Source organism: Excalfactoria chinensis, chromosome 13, assembly GCF_039878825.1.
Source record: "Excalfactoria chinensis isolate bCotChi1 chromosome 13, bCotChi1.hap2, whole genome shotgun sequence".
In the NCBI taxonomy this organism is placed as follows: Eukaryota; Metazoa; Chordata; class Aves; order Galliformes; family Phasianidae; genus Excalfactoria; species Excalfactoria chinensis.
The window spans coordinates 13,684,266-13,707,681 of NC_092837.1; the positions used below are offsets into that span (position 1 = coordinate 13,684,266).

At 38.2% G+C, this 23,416-nt stretch overlaps 1 protein-coding gene across 1 annotated transcript; it reads right to left on the reverse strand.

The window, feature by feature from the left end:
* Positions 1-126: 126 nt before the first annotated feature.
* On the reverse strand, positions 127-22,115 carry LCP2 (lymphocyte cytosolic protein 2). Its single transcript, XM_072348313.1, has 21 exons — positions 21,841-22,115; positions 19,830-19,892; positions 17,720-17,766; positions 12,739-12,804; positions 11,728-11,759; positions 10,865-10,899; positions 10,165-10,372; positions 9,337-9,437; positions 8,642-8,699; positions 8,359-8,442; positions 7,959-7,984; positions 7,856-7,875; positions 7,640-7,744; positions 6,709-6,739; positions 6,318-6,330; positions 5,263-5,383; positions 4,302-4,351; positions 3,652-3,755; positions 2,636-2,713; positions 2,102-2,257; positions 127-1,425 (listed from the first exon to the last, which is right to left on the reverse strand). Exons 1-21 carry the CDS (start codon positions 21,916-21,918, stop codon positions 1,300-1,302), a joined length of 1,602 nt encoding a protein of 533 aa, XP_072204414.1. The 5' UTR covers positions 21,919-22,115; the 3' UTR covers positions 127-1,299.
* Between the last annotated feature and the right edge of the window lie 1,301 nt (positions 22,116-23,416).

The window sequence follows — 23,416 nt, forward strand, 5'->3', positions numbered from 1 at the left end:
TGTATCCTCCTTTGAGTTGTTGTTCAACACACAATTGACTTCAATAGGGAAAATGTGTAACCCAGTCCAAGGCAATTCTTAAACCAAGACCTTGTCAGAAGGCTTAAGTTCCTAGAAAACTTGGGCAAAAATAATTGGATGAATTCAGCTTTACAAAGGGATGGGGAAAAAACTTTTCCTACAGTGTTCTTCAGTAGTCCTCAGTTGCAGCTTTTCTTTGAGAACTGAGAAAGTGATGATTATTTCTTCTTGAAAAAAAGCACAAAAAAGAAACCCAGTGAGTAGTTGTATAAGAGGAACCAAGTTTCTCCTCCTGCTTTCTAAGAGATTTGGGTGAGATCTTCCAACTAAGAATCATGAGATGATTGTCTTGTTGATGTGTCTTCTATAGAAGAGTGGTGGCTTATTTTGGACTTAGAGATGCAGATGAAGAGGAGTTGGTGCTAACAGAGGAAAGCTTGTTCCTGTGTGAGGTTAGAGGATCACATAGAAGGCGCTTCACATTTGTGGGCAAAGATGTTCTCGTTCCTGAGTGAAGCTAGAAGGCCTTGGGGAATACACACTTACAATTAGTGGGTGAAAATGTGCCATCAGTGACTCATCAGTGGCATGGCAGGTTAAAGATCATATCTGTAGCTATTTTATTCATCTAGAGAACTGTGCACAAAGGCAGCTTCAGAGCTGAGTCACACAGACAGACCTTGACAGGCAGTTAAATATCCAGGGGATATTTTTGCGTTGCTGAAAGGTGATGTCTTTAGGATCTTTGTTGGGGTCCTGATATTTGCTCAGAAATCTCCGTAGTTAAATGTGTTAGGAAGTGGATTGCAGAAACAGAAAAAAGAATGTCTGCTGCTCAACTTTGTTTTGATTCTTTTGTGTGCCACTTTAGGTGTAATCCTTTTACTGCTGCAGTTCTGATCTGAAAAATAGGTTGCTTTTTTCTTTTCTCCTATGAAAGTAGTGAGCTGCATTGGTATATCTTTCATGGGTCCTCTGATATTGTGCAGGAATCATTTTAGGATAATGTGTGTTTGTTAGAAGATAGTATTCCTCACATAAAGAATACTCATGGTACTCTATGATTAGTGTACAGTAATAAATACACTGTAGGAAAACCCAATTTATCGAGTACTTCATTCCAGGCGTGACTTAAAAATGAAAGCACGGTCCTTTTTCGTTAAAATTGAAAGTATTTTTAATGACTTCTTCATGATTTTAGTTCACTGAAAAATGAAGTATCCTGAGGTTTATAGATTTCGGTGGACTATAATCCAGTATGTCATCTTCATTTGGGTCTCATTTAATATTTCCTGCAGCATATTTTAACATGCACTGGTTTCTTGAACCCCTGTCTTTTCCATCAATCAGAAGAAGAGGCGTTCTTTGGAAGTAATCGATGATATGTGCTACAGAAGAAAAATCCTGTGGGATGGAAAAATGAGAAGGCAATGGAAATGTGTCAGAATTCTTAGTAATCAGTAAAGCTAATTATTAATTTACACTCTAAATATTTTGCTGTCTAATAAGGTGCAGTAGATATCACCAGAACAGCTGTTTTTCCTCCTGCCCTAATTTGCAACTCTGCAGCTGTTTGTGTAGTGTGTGTGTATAAAGATGCGTCCTATAACTACTATGTGCAGATTTTATGTGTTTAATACACAATGTTGTTATTCTGCCTGACATGATGAAAGTTCAGTAACTTGACTCATAAGTTCAGACAGCTTGGACTCATTCAGTACATGCAGTGACTGTCTGATGCCAGCAAATCCAATGCAGTATTGCTGGAATTGAATAAGCTAGCAGTCTGAAAGCAAGGCAGTGAAGTTGTCAGATATGGATTTGCTCTCAGGGGTGTATATCCTTTATCTGTTATTTTAGTTGTGAGCAATCATTCCCTAACCAATTTGCTCCTTGAGTGCAAACAGAAGAATCAGATTTTCCTTACAGCTGTAACATAACTGTAGGAATAACACTAAGACAATAAGCAGAATTCCAGGAGTAAAACAGCTGGTAGGTTAAATAGCTGGACAGTTAGAAAAAAAAAGCAGGAGGTGCTTCAAGATGAAGGGAAGCCATATAAAAAACCAACACATAGTACCTCTTTTCCTTTTAAGCCAGTTCCTAACAAATATGTCTGATCATGCTCCTGGTAACGAATCTGGATATTGTACACTTTATCCTTGTACAACACCATCAGTACGTATGGATGAGTGGTAGTTTTTCTTGAGCTGTCTCTTACTAAGAAAGTTCCATCCTGAAAGATGAAAAAGTGAAAGATGACATAAATGCCACTTCTGGTTTTGAGCTGCGCAACAACCTTAAGTAGAGCACTCATGATCTACTGAGTTTTTCTTTTTAATCTGCTTTTTTTCTTTCTCTTCCATAAGAGTGACTGCACTATTAATAAGGAAAAACGTTTAGATCATTTCTTAAATGTTGCATCTTTTAATCTGCTATTTCAACCATTTCTTGTCTGGGTAAAGATATGCAAGATGAAGCCCCCTACTGTCATTATCTTTATTGGAGCTCTTACCTTATCATGTAATTTACCTTCCCTCTTCCATGTGACTCCAAGGATGTACAGGTAGGCTATTAAAGAGATGCTGAGAATCCTCAACAATTTAAAGAATACCTTGTTTATTTTTCGAAGAGCTGCCTCTGCTTCAGGCCGGCTAATATAAGCGACGTACCATTCATCATTTAGTGAATCCTGTGTTTGTGTGGGAGAGGACAGAGGAGAAGACGTCTGTCAGTGAATTAGCTTATGAAGTTGACAACATACTCGTAAGTAGAGGGAAACTTGAAAATGAGGATCATTTGGATTTATGTGCTGGATATCTGGAAGTATAAGTTCTGGTGATCATACTAACATATATTAGTGTATTGTAAGTGGTTTCAAAAGATTTTAAACTAGTTTTATCACTCTGAAAAATATGGAAGTGTTACAGACCTAACTCTATTGCATCTTCAGGTTTTCCTTCTAATGGAGGAAAAGTAATATTCGGAGATATTTTCAATAACAATTCAGTTTTAAATCTTAGAATGTTTATTGTTGCAAGGAACCTTAAAGATCCCAACTCTCCAGCCCTGGTCAGAGTCACCTTCCACTAGAAATGGCATTTTCTCTTTTGTCTGCCTGGGACAGCAACATCCTTTGCTTTTGTTTCTCTCTCTTTTTAACGATCATCTGAGATACTTGTACAGACTTCCTGTGCTTATAACAGTGCAACTATACACGTTCTCATGGTTTTCTCTAACCTTGACATATTTAAAAGTGTGTGAAACAAAATGCGCCTAATGGGTATGAATTCTCTACTCACTGTGGTTTTGTGGAAAGTAATTAATACGTAGTGCTAATTTAAAGCAATCGTGCAAAACGTTATCCAGCAGGCAGGTCATTCTCTCACTTTGTTCTACAAGTTTTTTTTTTTTTGCTGCTGTTTTTTCTGTTGTTCGTTTTCTTTTTTATCTCAGTGGAGACAAAATAAGGCACTAAATCTTGATGCAGAAAAGGAAACTGAAAGTACCAACTACCATCCTGACAATGTCTGCTACTGAGAAAAAGAAAAGCTCTGAAAACAGTTCTCTCAAAATCAGCGTATTTGCTGCGTTTAGTTATTGAAGTTAACACTTGTGATGCTTTTGTACCTCATCTTCATCTGTGTTTGGCTGGTGAGCAGTCTGCCTGCTAGGAATGGGCAGCGGAGGTCTCAAATCAGCCGTGCCTCTTGAAGGAGATCTGCTGTTGTTGCCTTTAGGATTGCAACATAAGAATAGAAAACAATGTTTAAATCAGGAAGTAATTTCATCTGGGGAGTGCATTCATATATGGTAATGAATCTTGACTTTGCAAGGCATGATGAATTTGTATCACTCTGCTGATACGTTTCAAATTGATTTGAAATCAGATTTAGGCTAATGTATAGAAACGACATTCATTGCATAAATTCATTCTTAATGCACAGGTAATTTTTATCCACTGAAAGTATCTCCAGTTTCTCTAAAAGTGGCATTAATATTAATAAATGCAACATATTTCACATGAAAAAGTGCTTTTTTCCTTTGTTGAGACTATTCACATGCCACAGTGATTTGCAGGTAGTATTGCTCAGCCTTCAGTGCTGTGATTGGAAAAATTACTTGTATGAAATTTTGGCAGTTTAACAAGGTTTAACAAGTCTGTAAGTCCAGACTTTGTGTAGAAGAAAATCTTCTTAGATTCAGAATAATGCACTGAAACTGCCTTGCAGCCTTGAGCCACTGTTTGTGCATGAAATCCAGAAGTATAGGATACAAACCTAGGGGAAAGCGAGGTGGTAGTGAGCCACTTGCAGACAGGCTTCTAGCACTGTTTTAAAACAAAACAAAATAAGCTACTCAGTACATTGTGTCATTGCTGTGCAACATTGCTATGCTTTTAAATACTGATCTGGACTGTAAGCTTGTTTTACAGAACATGGCATCTCCCCGAGTCCTATGAAGGATTGAGAACAGTCTTCTCTTCATTTTTCATTCTTTCCTTTGATGTAAGTAGATCCACCAATAAATTGGAGCTCAGTACCTGGGTGTCAGGTATAAAGGATTCAGTAATGCTTAAGTGTCGATGCAGGAAACGATTTCAGCTTGTTAAGAGCTCAGGGGCACTGTGTACATTACTCCTCTAAAGCAGGAAGGACAGGTAACAGCTTTCTAGCTCTTTCTTTAGGGTTCTACCATTGGTGTTGTTCTACATGCATTGTGTTTTTTATTTTACCAGTTCTGAGGAAAATTCAGCTTCTTGTTAATGTTAACTCTGGATCTGAAGCTAGAAAAAGTCATATTTCAAGCAAGCAAGGTTCACAATTTCAAAGCAGAATTAACTGTTAAACTATCAGGACCTGAATAACCTACAGGCTGCATAGTTTTGTAGAATAAGGTGGTTCCTTCTCAAAACTCATGTTTATGGGTAATGCAGGCGGCAAGAATAATGTCTTGCAAATGGGAGCATTTTACCACGTAGGCCCTAGACTATTTCTTGACGCAGCATTGAGAATGTGCATTTTACCTTCTCTGCCTAATGTACACTGTTTAGCTGAGTATAGAGCTTCAATTGTATCAAAGATTCTCCTTGGTAGGAACAGAAATGGGCATACATAAGAGGAAAGGGTGTAGCTTGAAAAACAAATATGCATATATATATATATATATATACATACATACATACATGTATATAAAAGATTAGAATTCAAAAGGAATGAGATGGCAATGGGTGAAACAAACCTTTCAGCACCAGGCATGCAGTTGGATCCTGGCTTAGGTAGAGGCTTGATAGATTTTGATGGGAATGTATTGGAGCTGTGTGGGGGCAAAGATATCTGTGGCACTGCTCTTTGGGGTGTATCTGTAGAGAAGAGGAGAAGAAAATGTAAAACTTGCCTTAGTTAGAATGAAGAAATCCCACCATGTTTCTGCTGTTTAGTTAGATAAACTTAATAGATATTTTTTTTCATAAAAGTCCTTGATATTTTAGCTATGGACTGTAACCTCATATGGTCAACTAGGAGCTCAATATTAAGGAAACTGAGATAAAAATTAGATTAAAAATAAAATGGAGCAGACTGGAACATTTATGTAAGTTACATTTTTGGACACTTCAACTGCAGTACAGCTGCAGGTAATGTGTTCTCTCTGTTGCGCTGCTTCTGAAAGGTGAATCTGAGGTTGCATGTTTGAACTTCATTTGTGAGATCTCTCCCAAATAATCATAAAGAACATAATACTAAAATGATATTTTTCTTGCAGCGTCCTCAGGCCTCAACTGTAGCTCCTATGGCCCTGTCCTTGATGGAGTCTTAGAGACAAGGGTAAGTTATAAAGATATGGCTGAATATTCTCCTTCTGTTATGAAGCCGCTTTACAAACTGAGTAATGGGAACTTACAAAGAAATTACTACTTGCATGGAATGCTAATTACATGAAACAGGTTCTGCTTCTGTTCTTTGGACTAAGTACCATTACACAGAGCACAGTGCCACCTGGGTCTGACCAAACGTTCTGATGAATGCTGAAAACATGCTTCACTGTTTCATGCTGTGTGGAGATTACAAGTCTCTAAAATATGGTGTGTTTCAAAGTAAGAAATCCTGCTGTCTCATAACTGACTGACCAGAGGAAGCTATTAACTATTGATCCTCTGTGTTCTGTGGCTTTGCTATATAAATCTGCACAAGGTACAAGGTAAGCATTTTACAACCTGTCAAGATACCAACTGACTTTTTGAAATGGCTCTAAAGAAAGAAATGTAGAAACTTTGAAGTTAGAGAAGAAATACTTACGGTCGTCTTCTTCCTGAGGAACCAAGAGAAAACAAATGTTAGCAACTCATAGCATGCTGTTTTACAAAGCAAAGACCAGTAAGTTGATACATTTTGATTGTTATCTAAGCTATCTAAAATGCTGGAGTTTCTGTCTTCATACAATGCCAAGTAACTTTAAAAGTTCTTTTGTTAAGGTGCAGCTATTGTTTACAAATAAGCAGTGAAGTACAAGTACCATACAAGATGTTGACCCAGTGTAGTGTGAACTTTCCTCATTCCAGAAACAAAGTGCTGTGAAAGATCCATCAAACAGAAATATTTACTTTTTCCAGAACTATTAGTTTTTACAGGTAATTTATTTTATTGTAGTTCCAATATCTTTACACATTTGCTTTGGGACTATACTTACTTCAGGTCTTTTCTGTTGTGCCCAGCCCTGCCTGAAATGAAACAGAGAAGACAAAATATGAATTGAAGATGGAATATTCCCCATTCACTTGATGTGCATTAGGCTATATTTTCAATGAATACACAAACTTCTACTAAATTATATAGTTCCATAGAACTCCACAACATTTGGGTGCTGAGGCACTGGCTCAGGCTGCCCAGGGAAGTTATGGATGCCCCATTGGAAGGTGTTCCAGGCCAGGCTGGATGGGCTCCTGGGCAGCCTGGTCTAGTGGGTGGCAATACTGCTCATCTCGGAGAAGGTGGAATTAAATGTTCTTTTACATCCCTTCCAACCCATGCTGTTCTGTGATTCAGTGATGGCTGAAACACACAATGAACCTTCAAGCCTTCATTTCTTTGACAGATATTCTTTTCTGTTTAGCAGATCTCAGTTACTTCTTTATTTTGTTTTAAAATCAATCATGCTATTCAGCCTATGTTATCTAGACAATCATCAGTGTTTTGCTATAGGATGCTATTTGCTCTGGGTTTTGCAGGCTCATAATAGGAGAGCAAGCATTTTTCTTCCTAATATTCTATACAAAATATCTTTGGAATTCATGAAACAATGCTTCTTAGAGCAAGACCTTGATCTGGTGGTTAAAATATGGATCCTATGTTTCTTTATGCCAGTAGGAGGGGAGCCCTGATGTGTAATGGCTACTTGAGGTAGGGCTTGACAGGCAGCTCTTATCGCATTCTCTTTTCTACAGCAAATAGCATGTTCCATAAATGTTAATATAGAACATAATTCTTGTTAAAACAAAACTTTGTGTGCAGATAGTACTGGAATTCAGTAGCATTTAATTATATCATCCTACATTTCTTATCCACATCCGTGTTGAATTTCATTTGTGTTTTCATTAAATTTTAATTAAATGAGCTCTTACTTCGCAGGGATTTGCTTCCTTAGAGGAGATGGATTTCCTCTTTCGTATCTATCACTTGGTGGTACAGGAGGTTTTGGCATCATTGCTAGTTGTTCTCCCAGGGCTCTAAAGCAGGAGCAAGATGATGAAATAAAGGCAAAAATTTATTAATGTGAAAAAAGTGACTAATATTGGCATCAAGAGTCTCATGTCAAGAGGCGAAACAAAACTCCTTACCTTAGCTGTGGGGCCAGAAGCTGTGAAACAACAAGGAATAGTTAAGAGCTAAGGATATCAAAACAGGTTAAAAGCATATAGGTACCAAACTTAAAGACCTCACCTTTTCAGGATGGCTTGGCTTCCTCCCTGAAAATAATAAAAGCATTTTTTTTTCAGTCTGGGTAACAAACTACATATAATACTACATAGAGGTTTTTATTAGCCTTGTATGTGAAGTTGTTCCTTCTTCTAACCTGCTAACTTTTCCTATGATCATTCACTTAGCTTATTTTATTCCATCTTTGTGACAGATTCTCCTAATGTCTTTCTGATCAACCAGCCCTGATCTGCTACGTAAGTACTACTCACGTTATTTATTCCAAAACATATCACCTTGTACTTTAATTCAGTTATGTTCATTTTGTTGAGCCTTGATCTTTTGCATGAATTCTATTAGACCTGACAATTTTGATTATTGCCATTTGTATTAATATTCAAGCTACTGATGAGCAAATACTGACCTGATACTGGGCTTTCTCTTTCAAATGGTGGAGCAAGGCGATCCAGTGGGGGTTTTGTGCTTCTGTCTATGGAAGGAGCTGGGGCTAAACACAGTAACTATGTAAGACATTGTGCTGGTACAGGTTGACATAACTTTATTTTGCAAAGCCATTAACTGGTTTTGCTTCTGAGAATAACAAAGAGGTCTTCTGACTAAAAAGTCAGAAAATGAAGCTGAAGAGTTACAGGTGAAATTGAAGTGCTGTGTAGCCCATTGACAAAGAAAACAACAACTGGACTTACGTTTCAAAGGCTTAACGTTTCTGTCATTGTTGCTTGGCAGAGGGGGGAAGGCTGGCAGCTAAAACAAACATTGTACACGTGGTTAAAATCTGCCCTCACCTTTTTATTTTAATGTACACATCTCTATATCTGACAGTCTTGTTAAGCACAAAGAATTGGTCTGTGCTCGCTATAGGATGGGTAGGAGTCATTAACCCTCCTGAAGAATGACCTACATGTGTGGTTCTTTGTCTCATAGAACCATCTGCCTCATAGGGAATATTTTACAGGGATGTTCTGAAGGACTGTCCTTTCTTGTTGTGAGAGATGGGTCAAACAATGGGTTATCAGAAGCAGCAAAAAAAAAAGGGTGGGACTGTTTTGACATCTAAATTGAGATTTCTTCAGACAAATGTCTTTGAGTTCTTTCTTGCTCCAACAAATAGTGCAGCGATCTAGGACACCACTTATGAGAACTTATAAGAAACAGACAAGGACCATGAAAGAGTTTAATATCTGACCCATCAAATTGTTCCGTGGGGAAAAAAACCCACCCTGTAAAAATTCAACTGTTTTGACACCTAAAGAACTTTCTTATTCCTCTACATGTACTGATTGTATAGCAGTATTATTGCATTTGGATTTCCTCTTAGGTACCGGCAAAGTAAATAGATGAAGTATTTCATTTGCTCTGAAATATCAAGAGAGAAACATACAGAAGCACTTCTTCCCCCAAATGAGGCTGGTGCTGGGTTTGGGCCAGGCCGCTGGGGTGGTACTGGAGGCTGGTGTGATGATCTGGCTGTTGGAGGCCTGTCTAAAGAAAAGGAAAATCCCAAGCTCAGCAAGTATGAAAACAGTTTTGTTATTTTATTCTCATTAGATCTTGATGAAAAAAAGAGCCCTTGCAATATGTTGCATACCTAATCTGATCTGTCATACAGACATTGTTATTGCATAATGGCCTGTTGCTTTATGCTTAGTATATGGTTTAGTGTCCCTTTGGGAGCTTGAGGCTCATCTGTCCCCTTGATGGTGGGATTGCACCTTCCTGTCTATTGGCTCTCACGTTTCTTTTTGTTCCTTGCAGCACAGTGCTTGTGTGAAGTACCAGCCAGTCTAACTGGCAGTGTTTTGTACTCCCATGCTTGACCCAAAACCGCAGGCTACTGAAAAATCAGACACACAAAGAAATGACAAGCTGAGAAAGCTGATCTCTTCCCAATTTTCACTAATGTTTTGCTGCTATTATGATGATTCATTCTGATCAAGGAACAACTGCTAAAGCTAAAGTAGTATGTAATTTTTTCTTAAACTTTATGCAGGCTCCAAACCACGAGCCAGATTGTGCACGTGTCATGTGAAACTTATCTTTAATCCAACAGAGCTTGTCTGAAGTAGAAAATTTAGCTTTAAAAGGTACAAAGATACCAACTTGCAGTGTCTGTGCCTCTCTGAGATAAAGCCTTCTATATCCCATTAGCAGCCACGTAAATGATAATAATGTGAAACCATTACTTATGATATTTTTTCCTAGTAATTACCTATATAGTCTGTGTTGTTTGCAAGTGACTTGGCAGGAAATATGACATTGTGGTGTGCTTCATCATTATTGGATGGAGGTGGCTCATAGCCGTCACTGTCATGTTCTGCTTCCTCAGTTTCTTCCGTTGGTGATTCATAGTCAGCCTCGTCTTCCTTTTCCTGGTCATCATCAGGGCTTTCATAGTCGTCATCTTCATCCTGATCATCCTGACCAACATTTATAAAAGATGAGTGCTACAACGGGTCACTTTTTTGCATCCTTTGCAGTCTGTCTGTCTGGCTTTGAGAAATTGATTGGATTTTTCAAAAAGTAAGATTTATAGAGAACAAAATAGCAGGATTTTGCCTTTGAATAACACAGCAACCTTCTCTTTACTAACCATTGCTTTCAGGAGCTTGAAATAGGAATATGAACTTTATCTGGTCATAGTTTGTGAGCTTGTACTTGAACCCGTGGTACAAATCTGCTGCTGCAAAGCTCTGCCTGGTAATACTGTGCAAAAGCCCATTCTGCAGTGAAATTTGCATGCAGCTACTCCAATCATTCACGCTTCTCTTTTCCCTTAGCCTGACACTCCATGCTACTGACTGATCCATCCATACTGTCTAAAGTAGGTCATGCAAGAAATAATAGAGATTACAGAAAAGTTGAGTCAGTCTATTGTTGAATCAGTGTGATATATTAATCCTCATACTCACAAATGAAGACCAGCCATCATCTTCTTGACTGTATCCTGCATAAAGAAGTTTAAGCACAGTAAAATTTGAAAATGACATCACTTGAAATAAAAGGACAAAAAACCATCCCAAATCCATTCTGAACCACAATACCACAGTTCCTACCATAGCAAGAACAATGTAGGCCTGTCAAAGGCAGGCAGACTGGCATCTGCAAGCAGCTCATGCAAGGTACTGCAAATAACATTCTTGTGTAAAGCTTTCCTTATATGAGATTATACACTGTCTCATCTAGTTTGTCCTGTTCTTCATGCTTTAAATATCATTTGAAGTAGAATGCTCTCAGAATGAGCACAGCCTTTTTATCTCTTAAAACTTAACTATAGCATTCAAATCTAAAGTTATTTTAATGTCAGTAGAACTGGGGGAGCATGGTTGATGCAAAAGGTTTAAGTGCTCTTTGCCTATTAGGAAACCAGTTAAAAATTTAGAGCCTGGCAGACATCTGGAAGCTTGTGTTTCTGCTGTAGGGTGCTGCTAGGAGTGGGAGCATAGAGCAGAAGTGTTGGAACAAAAATACATATGTATACACACTGATACTGCATATGGGGCTAACAAAGGGCAGTTTAGGAATGGTCATATAAATTTTTCTACTCTTGCCTTTCCTTTCAATTGTTTGTCTATTAAAAAACTATTTTCTTTCTTGTTCTCTCATTACTACAATTGTTGCTGCACTGTGCAACTTTTTGCTACTTCTTGCACTTTTTCTTTTATGCCTTTTTTTGCTTTGCCTCGTCTCACTTATCGTACTCTACTAAGAAGATCCTACTGGTTTAATGTTTTTACACACTGTTTGTGCTTAGAGACTGTCAGTACACACTTACCTGAGTTTTCAGGACACTTTTGTGTTTGGCCCCTGTAACAAAGATATAAACAAATTCCTTCCAATTGCAATCTTAACAATCTTTAAATGTTTTATGTACACTAAAATGTAATGCACTAAACCTAGGACACTAAATTGCTAACAAAGCTAATGTTTAGATTGTAAAGTAAAATGAAATCTGTCTTAATTAGTTCCACTTTACACAAAATGCCATAAACATGCTACGTTGTATTTCACATACGGAGACCAAATGTCAGCTCAACTGTCTTGAAAACAAGGTCAAGTCAGTGAGGTGGAGTGTCTGAAATCATGTGGAACTGAGTGAGTAAATTTACCAGGAACATCAGTTCTTGGAATAGAAATTAACGTAAAATAGAAACTTAAATGATTCTACTGGGGCTGCTGAAAGTCAAGTTCAAAATGTTTGTGGGACATGATAAATATCTATATGGCTTTCAATTCTAGTTTTGGACTCTAGCTGATGCAAAGGTAGGAAATCACATCCTCAGGTGGTCTAAAACCATGTCACGTAGACTATGCTTTAATTTTCACAGTATGTGAATTTAAACTGTTTTCTCATGACTTCTCCACCCTGAAAGTCAACATAGTTGCATTTTTTTTTGCTCTTTTCCTATTGCAAGAATATATTTGTCAGTAAATTGTGATGCATTTTAAAGTGTAATGACATACAAGTCTGTAAATTGCATTAATTTTGACTCGTTAATGTAATGATATGTGTCCAAATTTTATAGCATTCCAAAAGAGTAATTTACTCAGTTGGAAAATTGCATGAAATTTATATCTTCATTGGTTTCAGACATGACAGAAGTATCCAGGTTGTTCATGAGCTCAAGCCCTCCTATTCTTAACAGACAGCATTAACAACACAGTTTTATCTTATATACTCCACAGGTGATCCCTCTGACACACACGTGTTATGGATCAAACCAACAACAGTCCAGGAAAGATTTGGCTGAAAACTTTGGAAAAGAAATCAGAGTTTTTCACTTACCATTTTGAGAAGAAAGAGATCCTCCCTTCATTTCGGTTTATATCTTGACTTAGTTTACTCAGAATGCTGTTCAAAAGAACCACAGAAGTGTTTTAAAAATACTCCTTGAAACCTGGCAGTCACTTTCTTAGCTGCTTTCATCCCATTTTACCACCATTAAATGAAATGTTATTATTTGGATTTATCATTTGCTGTGTGGTAAGAATACCTAATTTCTCTTCTTACTGCAAAGCTGCACTATAGCACAAAGAAAAAGGAAGGGCTTGTAACTTGGCAGTTGAATGTTGGACTTTTTTTACATGGAGAAGAACCCGTATTGTTGGATCAAATTTAAATATCAATGTTAAGCTCAGCAAGCCTTAGAAATTTAGGGTGTGGTAGACATCAGGCACTAGAGCAGTGCTTTAAATAATCATCTTGCGTTTGTATGACTTTGCATGGGAAAAGCAGATGCTATTTCAGGAGGCAGCCTCTTTCAAGCCTATGGTCACAGAGTTGAAATTAAATGCATCTTGTGACTACTTTTCTTTTTGTCCCCCTCTCTCCACAGTCACTATATGCACAATTAGGAGTCCCTCCCATCAGTTCTATGTCATAACACTTATTTAGGGCAGAGCAGAAATACTAATGAAACGTAAGAAGAGTGGAGCTTTATGTCTAGAGAGATTTGCCATCACTCATGCATAGTTTGTGTACAGTGTTAGGGTGAATAACAACCAGTAAAATACAGTCCTCAAAGATCTTTAGGCCAGGAGCATGCAGTTAAGCTGCACTTATTGCTGACATCCATACCTCGACAATGATGTTATTTCAAAGAAAGCTTCTGTTTCAAAGAAAACATGTTCTGAGTCATACTCTGATTCTTAAATCTCATTTCTTTTAATAGGAAGTCCACTCAGAAAGTCCTGTGGCAGCCAAAGCGAATGGGTTACACACATATGGTTGAAAATACCCAAATTGACTTCTTGCTGATATTAGGTAAGTCTAGCAGAATGTGGAAGTAAAAGTATTATGGAGAAAAATCAGGAACCAAACGTGTCTGCTTATGTCAGATTCTAAAGTCTGCAAAAGCTTTCTTGTTTGTAAGAGCAGATTTATTTTCCATAGATCTTAGATCTGGCAATAAACTTTATATCTGTATTATAAAATCCTTGTATGTGCCCAGGAATTGCCAGCCTGTTACCAGTCTCTTGTTTTCCTTCCTGTTTTGTATCTTTTTTCTGCTACTTACCAACCCTGATCCCCTAATCATCTAATTTGGGCATCTCTTTCATGTCTAACTGCTTTTCTGGGCTGAACCTCAGTAAGGCAAGATTTCAAGAGCTCTAGCATTTAACAAAAAGCCAATCAAAAATCACTATTTTTGTAATCCCAAGCCAAGTAAATGCCTGCTGTTTTGCCCTTGCTACTTCCCCAGCACGTACCTCACTGCAATTTAGATTATGGAAGTGCTACAGAGGCAGATTGAGCTGCCAGCAAGTATCAGATAACAAGTAATTTCATAACAAATATCTAAAAGTGATAAAATGGGTGGTTTTATGTTAGTGGTGTGGACTCAAGGAAGAGTATGAAAATAGAGGAAGAATGTTCTGGGGGGATTCTTTTTTAGGACTACTTTGCAATTTTCCAAGTTGAAGCAAATGTTATACTTGCCCCTTTTGAAATAAGTACGTGCACAAATGTTAACAACCTAAGAATGATTACAGAATTACAGCTGTCTCAATCTGATGTTGACACCCAAGCAAACTCTATGAGGGAAGAAAATTTCTGATTACAAGCTTCTCTTTTTTTTCCTATGGATTTGATGCTTGCATGCACAATAAATCTAGTGCTGCAGGTGATCCGTAAGTTGCTATGTCAATAGTAAGACTCCAGTGGAACATCAGGAAATGTTCTGGTGAGAACTGTGCCCTGCTTAGACACGTGCTTTTGTAGAGAAGTGGATTACAAAACTTGTGTTTGGCTGGTTCAGCATCACAGGAGAGGCTGAGGAAGTGTCTTTCAAAATATTGAGCTCAATTTCTGCTAAAGGAGTAAAGAAAAGGCCACAGGCTTTAAAGTTAATAGTTGTGTTAGTTTAGAGTCCCACGGGTGTGAATGTGATCTGAGTGTCTGCATGCTTTCTGGACTGAATGTGGGCTGGCTGTTGTGACAATTTACATCAGCCAGTTTTGAGGGAAAACTGAAAGAGAAAAGTAGTTCATTGAATTCACTCTGCAAATTAATCATTTTCTGCTTAAAACCTAGCGTGCAGTATTTGAGTTTATTTTAAATGGTTCAAACCAATGGCTTAGAAAAGAAAGCCAGGTTTAGAATGGTAACTTTACAAGCAACTTCATTACAGAAGGTACGTGCAAAGAGCAGCTGAGTCTGTAGCCATGTGAGGAAGGAAGTACCAAAACCACACTGCTTTCTGAGTTGTGGGAGTGTGTGATAGGACAGGATAAGGCAACAGCTCTTGCAGAAAATGTTACTCAGACTTCTCTTTCTCTTTCTGCCCCCTTCACCAGGCACTTAGCTTAAAACTGGCAGGAAGTTAAAAAAAAAACAAACCCACACAACTACAAAAACACCAGTACTCCTAAAATGACTTTTGTTTGGTTAGTACAGATATTGCTGTCATGAATAGAATCCTTTCTGCGTGTATTAGGAAAAAGAACTTAGGACAGGTGAAAGAGAAAGAGGGTGAAGTGCTCTAAGACCAGAAAGTCACATAGCTTGAATGCTGCCAAGGACATGGTTTGTGATGGAGGCTTTGTTGTGGCCTTTGAATAATGTCTGTTGGGTAGATGTAACATTATTATGTTGCCTTCAAAACAGACTGAGTATCAATTAAGTTTTAAACTCCATAACCTTTCTGGGCAGCCTGTTCCAGTGCTCTGTCACCCTCAAATTAAAGATTTTCTTTATGTTCAGATGGAACTTTCTGGGATCCAGTTTGTGCCTGTTTCTTCTTGCCCTGACACTGGACAGCACTGAAAAAAAGCCCAAAAACCTGGCCCCATCCTCTTGACTCTTGCCTTTAAATATTCATATATATTGATAAGACCCCTTCTCGGTTTTCTCCAAGCTGAACAGTCCCGAATTTCTCAGCCTTTCCTCATAAGAGAAGCTCCAAGTCCCTGATCTTCTTTGTAGCTTTCTGCTGGACTCTCTCTACAAGTTCTCTGTCTTTCTTGAACTGAGGAGCCCAGAGCTGCATAGAATACTCCAGATGTGGCCTCGCTAGGGCAGAGTAGAGGGGGAAGAGAACCTGCTTTGACTGGCTGGTCATATTCCTTTTAATGTACTCCAGGATAACGCTGACCTTCTTGGCCACAAGGGCACATTGCTGGCTTGTGTTCAACCTGTTGTCCACCAGGACACATATGTCCTTCTGTGCAGAGCTCCTTTATAGCAGGTCAGCCCCTAACCTGTACTGATGTGTGCATTTATTCTTCCCCAGATGTAGGTCTTGACATTTGCCCTCATTGAACCTCTTAAGGTTCTTCCCCACTTAGCTCTACATCCTGTCCAGGTCTCTCTGAATGACAGCACAGTCTTCTGGTGTGTCAGCCACTCCTCCCAGTTTCATATCATCAACAGCTTTTTCAGTGTGGATTCTATGCCTTCATCCAGATCATTGATAAACATGTTAAAGACCAGAGCTAGTACCAAGTCCTGGAGAACACCTCTAGTTACAAGCCTCCAACTAGACTGTGCCACTAATCACAACCCTTTGAGCTCTGTCAGGCAGATGGATTTCAATCTGCCTTATTGTGCACTCATCTGACCCATGCTTGCTAAGCTTACCTATGAGGATGTTGTGGGAAACACTGTCAGAAGCTGACATTCACCTCTGCTTTTTTGAAAGAGAAGAACATTATGTAAATTTCTTACTGTTTAAGACTGCAGCTTTTACTCTGCAGAAAGCAGCATGAATTTCAGGCTGTGCCACATCTGTAGGTTCTGAATGGGTCCCATTCAGAACTCTGCACACCTGCCATGTTTGAACTGTCAGATGTAATTACATGCTTTGGTGCAGGGATGCAGTTTTGTTACTGCAGATTTCCACAGGTGCTAAGGGAAGTAAGAGAGAAAATCTGTTTTATTTATTGTGCTGTTGTTTGTTGTTGTTTTTTTCCTTAAATGACAATCAGTTCTTTTTCCTACTAAAGCTCTAAATTCTTGTTTTAAACAGTGGCATTCCTGGAGGATTTCCCATCCTACCATCCCTTTTCCATCTACAATCAAAATATTCCAGTGAATTGCTTCCCTGTTGGTAAGTGAAGAAGTCTCTGATCCCCTCAGAGTCTCAATAACTATGGTTAAATGGTGCTATTAGTTGACTCTAACTTCAGAAATGCCAAGACACCTGGGCTTCTTTTCCATAACATCTGGGCTCACTTACTAGCACTTCACACACCACTACAGCCTCCTATCGGGAAACTTTTTCTGTGAAAATACAGATATGATCATAAAAAACACATCGTGTTGGAGACTTTCAAGTTCAAGTATTTGTATATCTGATCTGAACAGAGGTATCTTCCTGCCCTCAGATCTAGCAACCAGTTTAGCTGTGATCACATGGATTTGACAGACCAGACAGCTTTTCAAACTTCTGCAGTATTTTTAGCATCACCAAAACATCTTACACACATGCTCTGATGCATCAGAAAAACTAAAGAAGACTATGTCTCTTAGCAAGATCGAGATATGCATAGAAGGAGAGAGCCTGGAACTGGGAAGTGAACAAAACAGAAATAGCCTTTTTTTAGTGACTTGAGCTCCTCTTCCCTTGCTTTGTTTAGAAGACCATGAAGAGCTCCAAGTCTCTCATCATTAGGAGCAAAGAAAATCAATTTAACGCTGATCCAAACCTTCTGATCTGATTTATCTTTATCTTGGTGAAAAAGCACACAATGAAAAATACTTTAACTCCTCAACTCACTGACGATGAGTTAAAATAACTTTTAATGTAAAGTGGTGTGGATTTACTTACGGCACTCGGAGTTTGGGAAATTTCTGGATATCATTTTCAGACATGTTCTGCAAAGGAAACATACGGTATAGATCACAAACACATGCTTTTTGTTAAAACATAGATATATTTCTAAAAACTTAGGGGTAGAGTAGAATGTTCCCTGTGCTACTGAAGCAAAGCAATTTGATTGCAGGTTGAGTGCAATCTGAGTTGAGATGTGCTAAGCACTGGCAGCTTTACTGATGCTCCTGCAAAGAACAATGGCCTCTCTGTACTTCCACCCTGTTGTGCCACTCCAGATATGAGATGGATAAATACACTGGGCTAACAGTTTTTAGGAATTGTTTTGTTTAGTCAATTAAAAGCATTGCTTTGGAACTTGGATGATAGTTGTGTTCTGTCTGTCTTTCTTAACTGCCAGCAGTAATTAGTTTCTAATCACATATTGCTTTAAAAATGGCATCAATGTTTTTAAAGACACAACAAATCTTAGCCGTGTTTTCCAGCACTGTTGTGCTTCTGAGTACATTCGTAGGAGTAAAGTACAGCAAAAATATATTCCTTTTATGGAAACGTCCTGCAGGATTTACTGAAGCATCTTGATTTTTTTCTTAAGACCTTTTAAGCTTCTCACTGGAACTCTATTGTGGCAATAAACCTGACAAATGTTACGGGGTAGAACTCTCATAAATGGCAATTTTGCCCTTTTAAATCTTGGGGAATTTTATTGAAGTTATTTGGAATCCCTCTGGTTTTATTTCTACTACATCTCAACTGGAACGTTTTTGTAGTAGCCAGTAGATACAGAAACATGACTTTGAATCTAGCAGGTTATTCTAGTGGATAAGATAGCCTTATTTCTGCAGTCAGTTTTACCAAGTAGCTCTGACAGTAGATCCAAAGCCTCAGTATTAATAGTTTCTTGTGTTGAAATGTAATTTGGCAGTTTCCAATAATTCAGACATGAAAAGATGTTTCTTAGAAAAGCCATCCATAGAGAGAGAAAAAACAACAACATGACAGCATTGCAGCCTAGAATATTCCACTTGTTTTTAACAAATGAATCTTTTTTATGCTGTAAATATAACAAGTAGGTCAAAAGCTTAAAAACATTCGTCCTAGAAGAGCTGAGGAGCTGCTTGTTTCTGAAAACATTCTGCACTCCACACCATTTGTTTACAGAAGTGCTTTGGAAATAATACATAATAATCATAATAATAAAGCCCAGCACTTTAGAAACTGCAGTTATTGCTCTTGTTATTTATCCCTCAAAATGACAGTATTTCAGAATGTTTCCCTCCAGGCACAAATCCTCAGTGCCTGTGCTAAGCAGGATCGCTTAGCGGGCAGCAGGATAAACTCTATGCCATGCATCTGAATAATTCTGACTCTACACAGTTAGGAGGGAGGTGTTATATCCTGTTCCTATAACAGGTGTTTGAAAACTCATACATTGTATTTTCAAGAAATACTTGAAATTTTCACACATTTGGATAAGTAAATAAAAAACAAGAAGGTATTAAAAAAGATGATCCTCGATTTCTTCACTATGGCTAATAATACCGGTGATCAGAGTGCCTACTCTTGGAAAAAAACCCAACAATATGTAGGAACAAACTAGAGCTAAAATGAAATAATGATAAAAGCTTTTATGTATCTTCATGCAGACCTGAAAATAATAGTTGTGTAAATAGCATTTGTCAACTTTTGTCAAATTAGGCCTAGTTCTGGATACAGCTTGTGCTAATGCCGATTTATAACCAATGACACGTTCCATATTAGTTTCTATGTTATTATTGATCACTGAATATATGTTTTGCAACACAAGAAACCTGATTTTGACTATAGAGGCACGAAATAGTGACAGCAGCAGAAAGCCAGTTGTTCTGATCGTGTCCATGCCTTTTTGAGTAGTAGGAGATTATGGTGCTCAGGGACATGATTTAGTGGTGGGTTGTTAGGGTTAGGGTAGTATGGTTAGGTTGAGGTTGGACTTGATGATCTTTCTAACCTGAGCAGTTTTAAGACTTCTCATACTTAAGTAACAATCTATGAGCTGACTGTCAGTTCAAAGAAAGGAAGAATCAAAACAATCATTGGGTTCAGGGAATTTTACAACTCTACTTACCAAAAACCTCTGTCCATTTATACTGTGCTTTCTCACAACTTTCTCACAGTCCTTATACCTTAACTGTCAATAAAAAGAATATTATTAAGATTATTATTACATTGTAATTATAAGAAACAAAAATACTTAAAAATACTTAAAATACTTGCAGCTAGCTATGAGTAGGTGCTTCAAGTTACGCTATTGCATGTTAAAACCTATTACCTGATCCGTCCTAGGAATCCTCAATGAATTCTCAATTATCTCAATTAGTCAGAGGAAGTGCTTGTTCCTCTTGGACTTGAACATGGATTTTCAACATGCAGTATATATTAGTCATTTGAAAATAAAGCACTCCTAAGGCATAGCCCTTCAGTGATTGAGAAGTTGTGCGAGTTGTTTGCGGAGAAGAATCTGGTCACTTATGGCAGTAGCCCAGAACTGTTGAACCTGGGCAGACATCATCATCTGATACAGACTTGCCAGACAATTTTCCTTCCTGCAGCTTTCCTTTGCCTAACTCACCTCTACAAAAGCAAGGAGTATCTGGATCAGTAGAGAGAAGACAGTCGAAAATTGATCTACCAAGGCCATTCAGGTACAATTAGAATCACAGAATGACATGGGTTGGAAGGGACTTTTAAAGATCATCTAGATCCAACCCCTCTGCAAAACTTGTAACTAATCCTTTCAGCACTGTCGGGATATGATTCTCAGCTCTTTCAGGAAGCCTTTTCCTTTGTCATGCTCTTGGATATGGTTCTCCAAACCACCACAAGGGAGTGCCATCATTTTTATTTTTCTTATTTTCTGAAGCTGACTGTTGATAACGATGTCATCTGCTCCATCTCTAATTCTTTGTTTCATTTTACTGTGCTGCTGACCCCTGCATTGGAGATCTGCGGGTAGCTGGCAGCTCTCTGGAGATTTTGTAGACTTTGCATCTGGTCTGTTCATTTTCATTTGTTTTTGCACTCTAGTTTCAACTGTGCCTCAGATCCCCCAAGAAAACTCAATGAAAGCTGTTGAAACAAACATTTAATTTTGCATGATTTGACAAGCAAGCCACGGACTGTTTGGTTTTACAAAAGAAATCTGACAACTCGCTGAATGAACCAGCTATGCTGGCATTGCTGGAAAATGTTCCCTCTGCTGAATTTTTTCAAACATTATTTCCAATTGCTTGAAATTGTTCCCTTTGAATGACCTGAATGTGAGATTCTAGGCTGACAGCTTTGGTCTTTTGGAGGAACATAGTTAATTGATGGATGGAGCAGGCACTGTCTTTCATGAGCTGAAAAAAGGAGGAATTTAAAGAGAATAGATGGAAATTTCAGTAAAAATGACTCAGTTACACACTCTTGCTCAATCACAGATGTGTCGGCATTGCTGTGCAGAGGATATATGTGAAATGGTGTGTTGTCTTTCAAACTATTTCTTCGGTGTGGAAAGTCCTTCACAATGTAAAATGAAGTTTGTAGATGGTCACCAGTGAAAGAAACATCAAGAGAAACAGTAGTTTCTAGCCAGTCACACAAAGTAACTTAAGGAAAAGTCATAGTGAGAGGAAAAAAGACATGGCTACTTATCTTGAGCCATGAGCTTTGTCTGGGAAGTTTTAGAGCAGAGAAGGCAAAAGCATGAAAAAATAAGGAGTACATGTATCTGCAACTGTTATATTCCTGGATGGGTTCTCATGGAAGTTTTAACAAGCAAAGATGTTCCATGTTTCATTTGCCAACACTGAGCAATTTGAAAAAAAATCTCACTTCTGAAAATCACTGAAGACCTGGCTGGAAAACTTGTAAATTTCACTTGTTAATACCTTCTACTGCTCCTAATGGATGTTATAACAGCAATTCTCAGAATCATAGAGTCATAGAATATCCAGAGTTGGACGCAACTCTCAAGGATCATTGAGTCCAATGATCTCCTGGCTCCACACACAACCACCCAAAAATATGTCAGTTTAACACAAAGTCACAGTAATTTGTTCCTTCATTATATGAAGATGAAACACAGTTAAACTTACCGTCTTGAAATATTCTGCTAAGTCATCTGGATTCCACGTAATCACCTCTGAACGATAGGGAATGTTTCTCAAATCCATTTTTTCTCCCCTGTGCAGTTAGAGAACGTTCATTCCAATGCTATCGATGAAGCAGCCATATATTGTCTGTTTGTGACCTCCTTCAGCAAGTCTAGTAGCTCCTTGCCTAATTTACCCAGATCTTTCTAACTCCTTTCAATTTCAGAGCTACGCTGTCAGCGCATCCAAGAGAGACACTGCTTCCTCTAATACAAAATGGTCTCTTCTCAGAAAAAAACTGTCAGCTAGACAGCCTTACCACTTCCTCTGTGTGAATATAAATAAGTAATTCAGGAAGCGCAGCAAAGTGTTGAAAATGTTTTGCCTGCTACATGTCATAAACTCCCATACACCCTATTTGTTTGTAATTGCACATATAAATATCTCCATATTAACACACAGTCAGCATTTTTTCAGTCTCTTAAATTTAGGATGAAAGTAAAGCATGGACAAACTAAGATGAAAACTTGTTATTTAGTCATTATTTCTCTCTCCAGCTCTGTATTTCAGGTAGCTCCAATGAGGAATTTATATCTGGAAAAGAATCCACACAACCACAACATCAACGGAGAAATGTGATGTACTGCATCAATCCTGTTTACCCAATTAATGTACTGTCTCTTTAGTAAGTTCCTTTGGTAAGACTACATTCATTATTTCCCACTGTGCCTGTTTTTTGTTGCCCAGCCTGCCCATTCACTCTTTTCTGGATGCAGAGCTTCCTTGCAGACATGAATACTTGTGGTCATTTTTACCATCTGCTCCAGTAAGTAGACAAGAGATGGTATTTTGTGAACTTTCTGTGTTAGAAAGAATAAGTTCACCTTCATCTTAGATCTAGAATTGAGGAAGAAATAGGACTCAATTAATGTGTGACAACAGATCTCCAAAGGAGAAGCAGTTCTGATGCTATATCCTTAGCAGTGGTAAAGGTAAGACTAAACAATGTACATCTGACTCCCCATCACACAGCATGTCTTTTAACAGAGAAACAAGTTTCTACCAGCTCAGAGACAGGAAGAAGATTATGCTGTAATTCCTAACTGTTCCATTGCAGATATTCATTACCCTCCATGTGCTTCTGGAATCTAATTTCCATCCCAAATCCAGTGTAACAGCCGTAATTTCAATTGCATTATTTCTTACTTGTACTAATTGTACTAATGTACTATTAATTGATTCTGTTACGGGAGAATCACAACATCATTTATTCTGATGCTAAGGAAGAGAAAATCAATCACCTTTAAGGTCAAACTCCTAGTTTAGAGAGTCACGTCCATCTCAACATTGTTATCTGCTTGACTCACTTGTATCTCACTGTAAGTGCATTACCGGTGCATAACCCAGCTGCACACATAACTGAGCTTTCTCTTTGTCTTTAGCTTCTTTTGCAATGTGATAAAAAGGCAGGATTTGGTGGCCACATCAGCCTTGCTGAGGAAACATAACTTTGGATTTTCTCTATTTTGAATTTTCAGACATGTTGCCAGATTGCATTTTTAGCCCAGGAAGGTGCTTG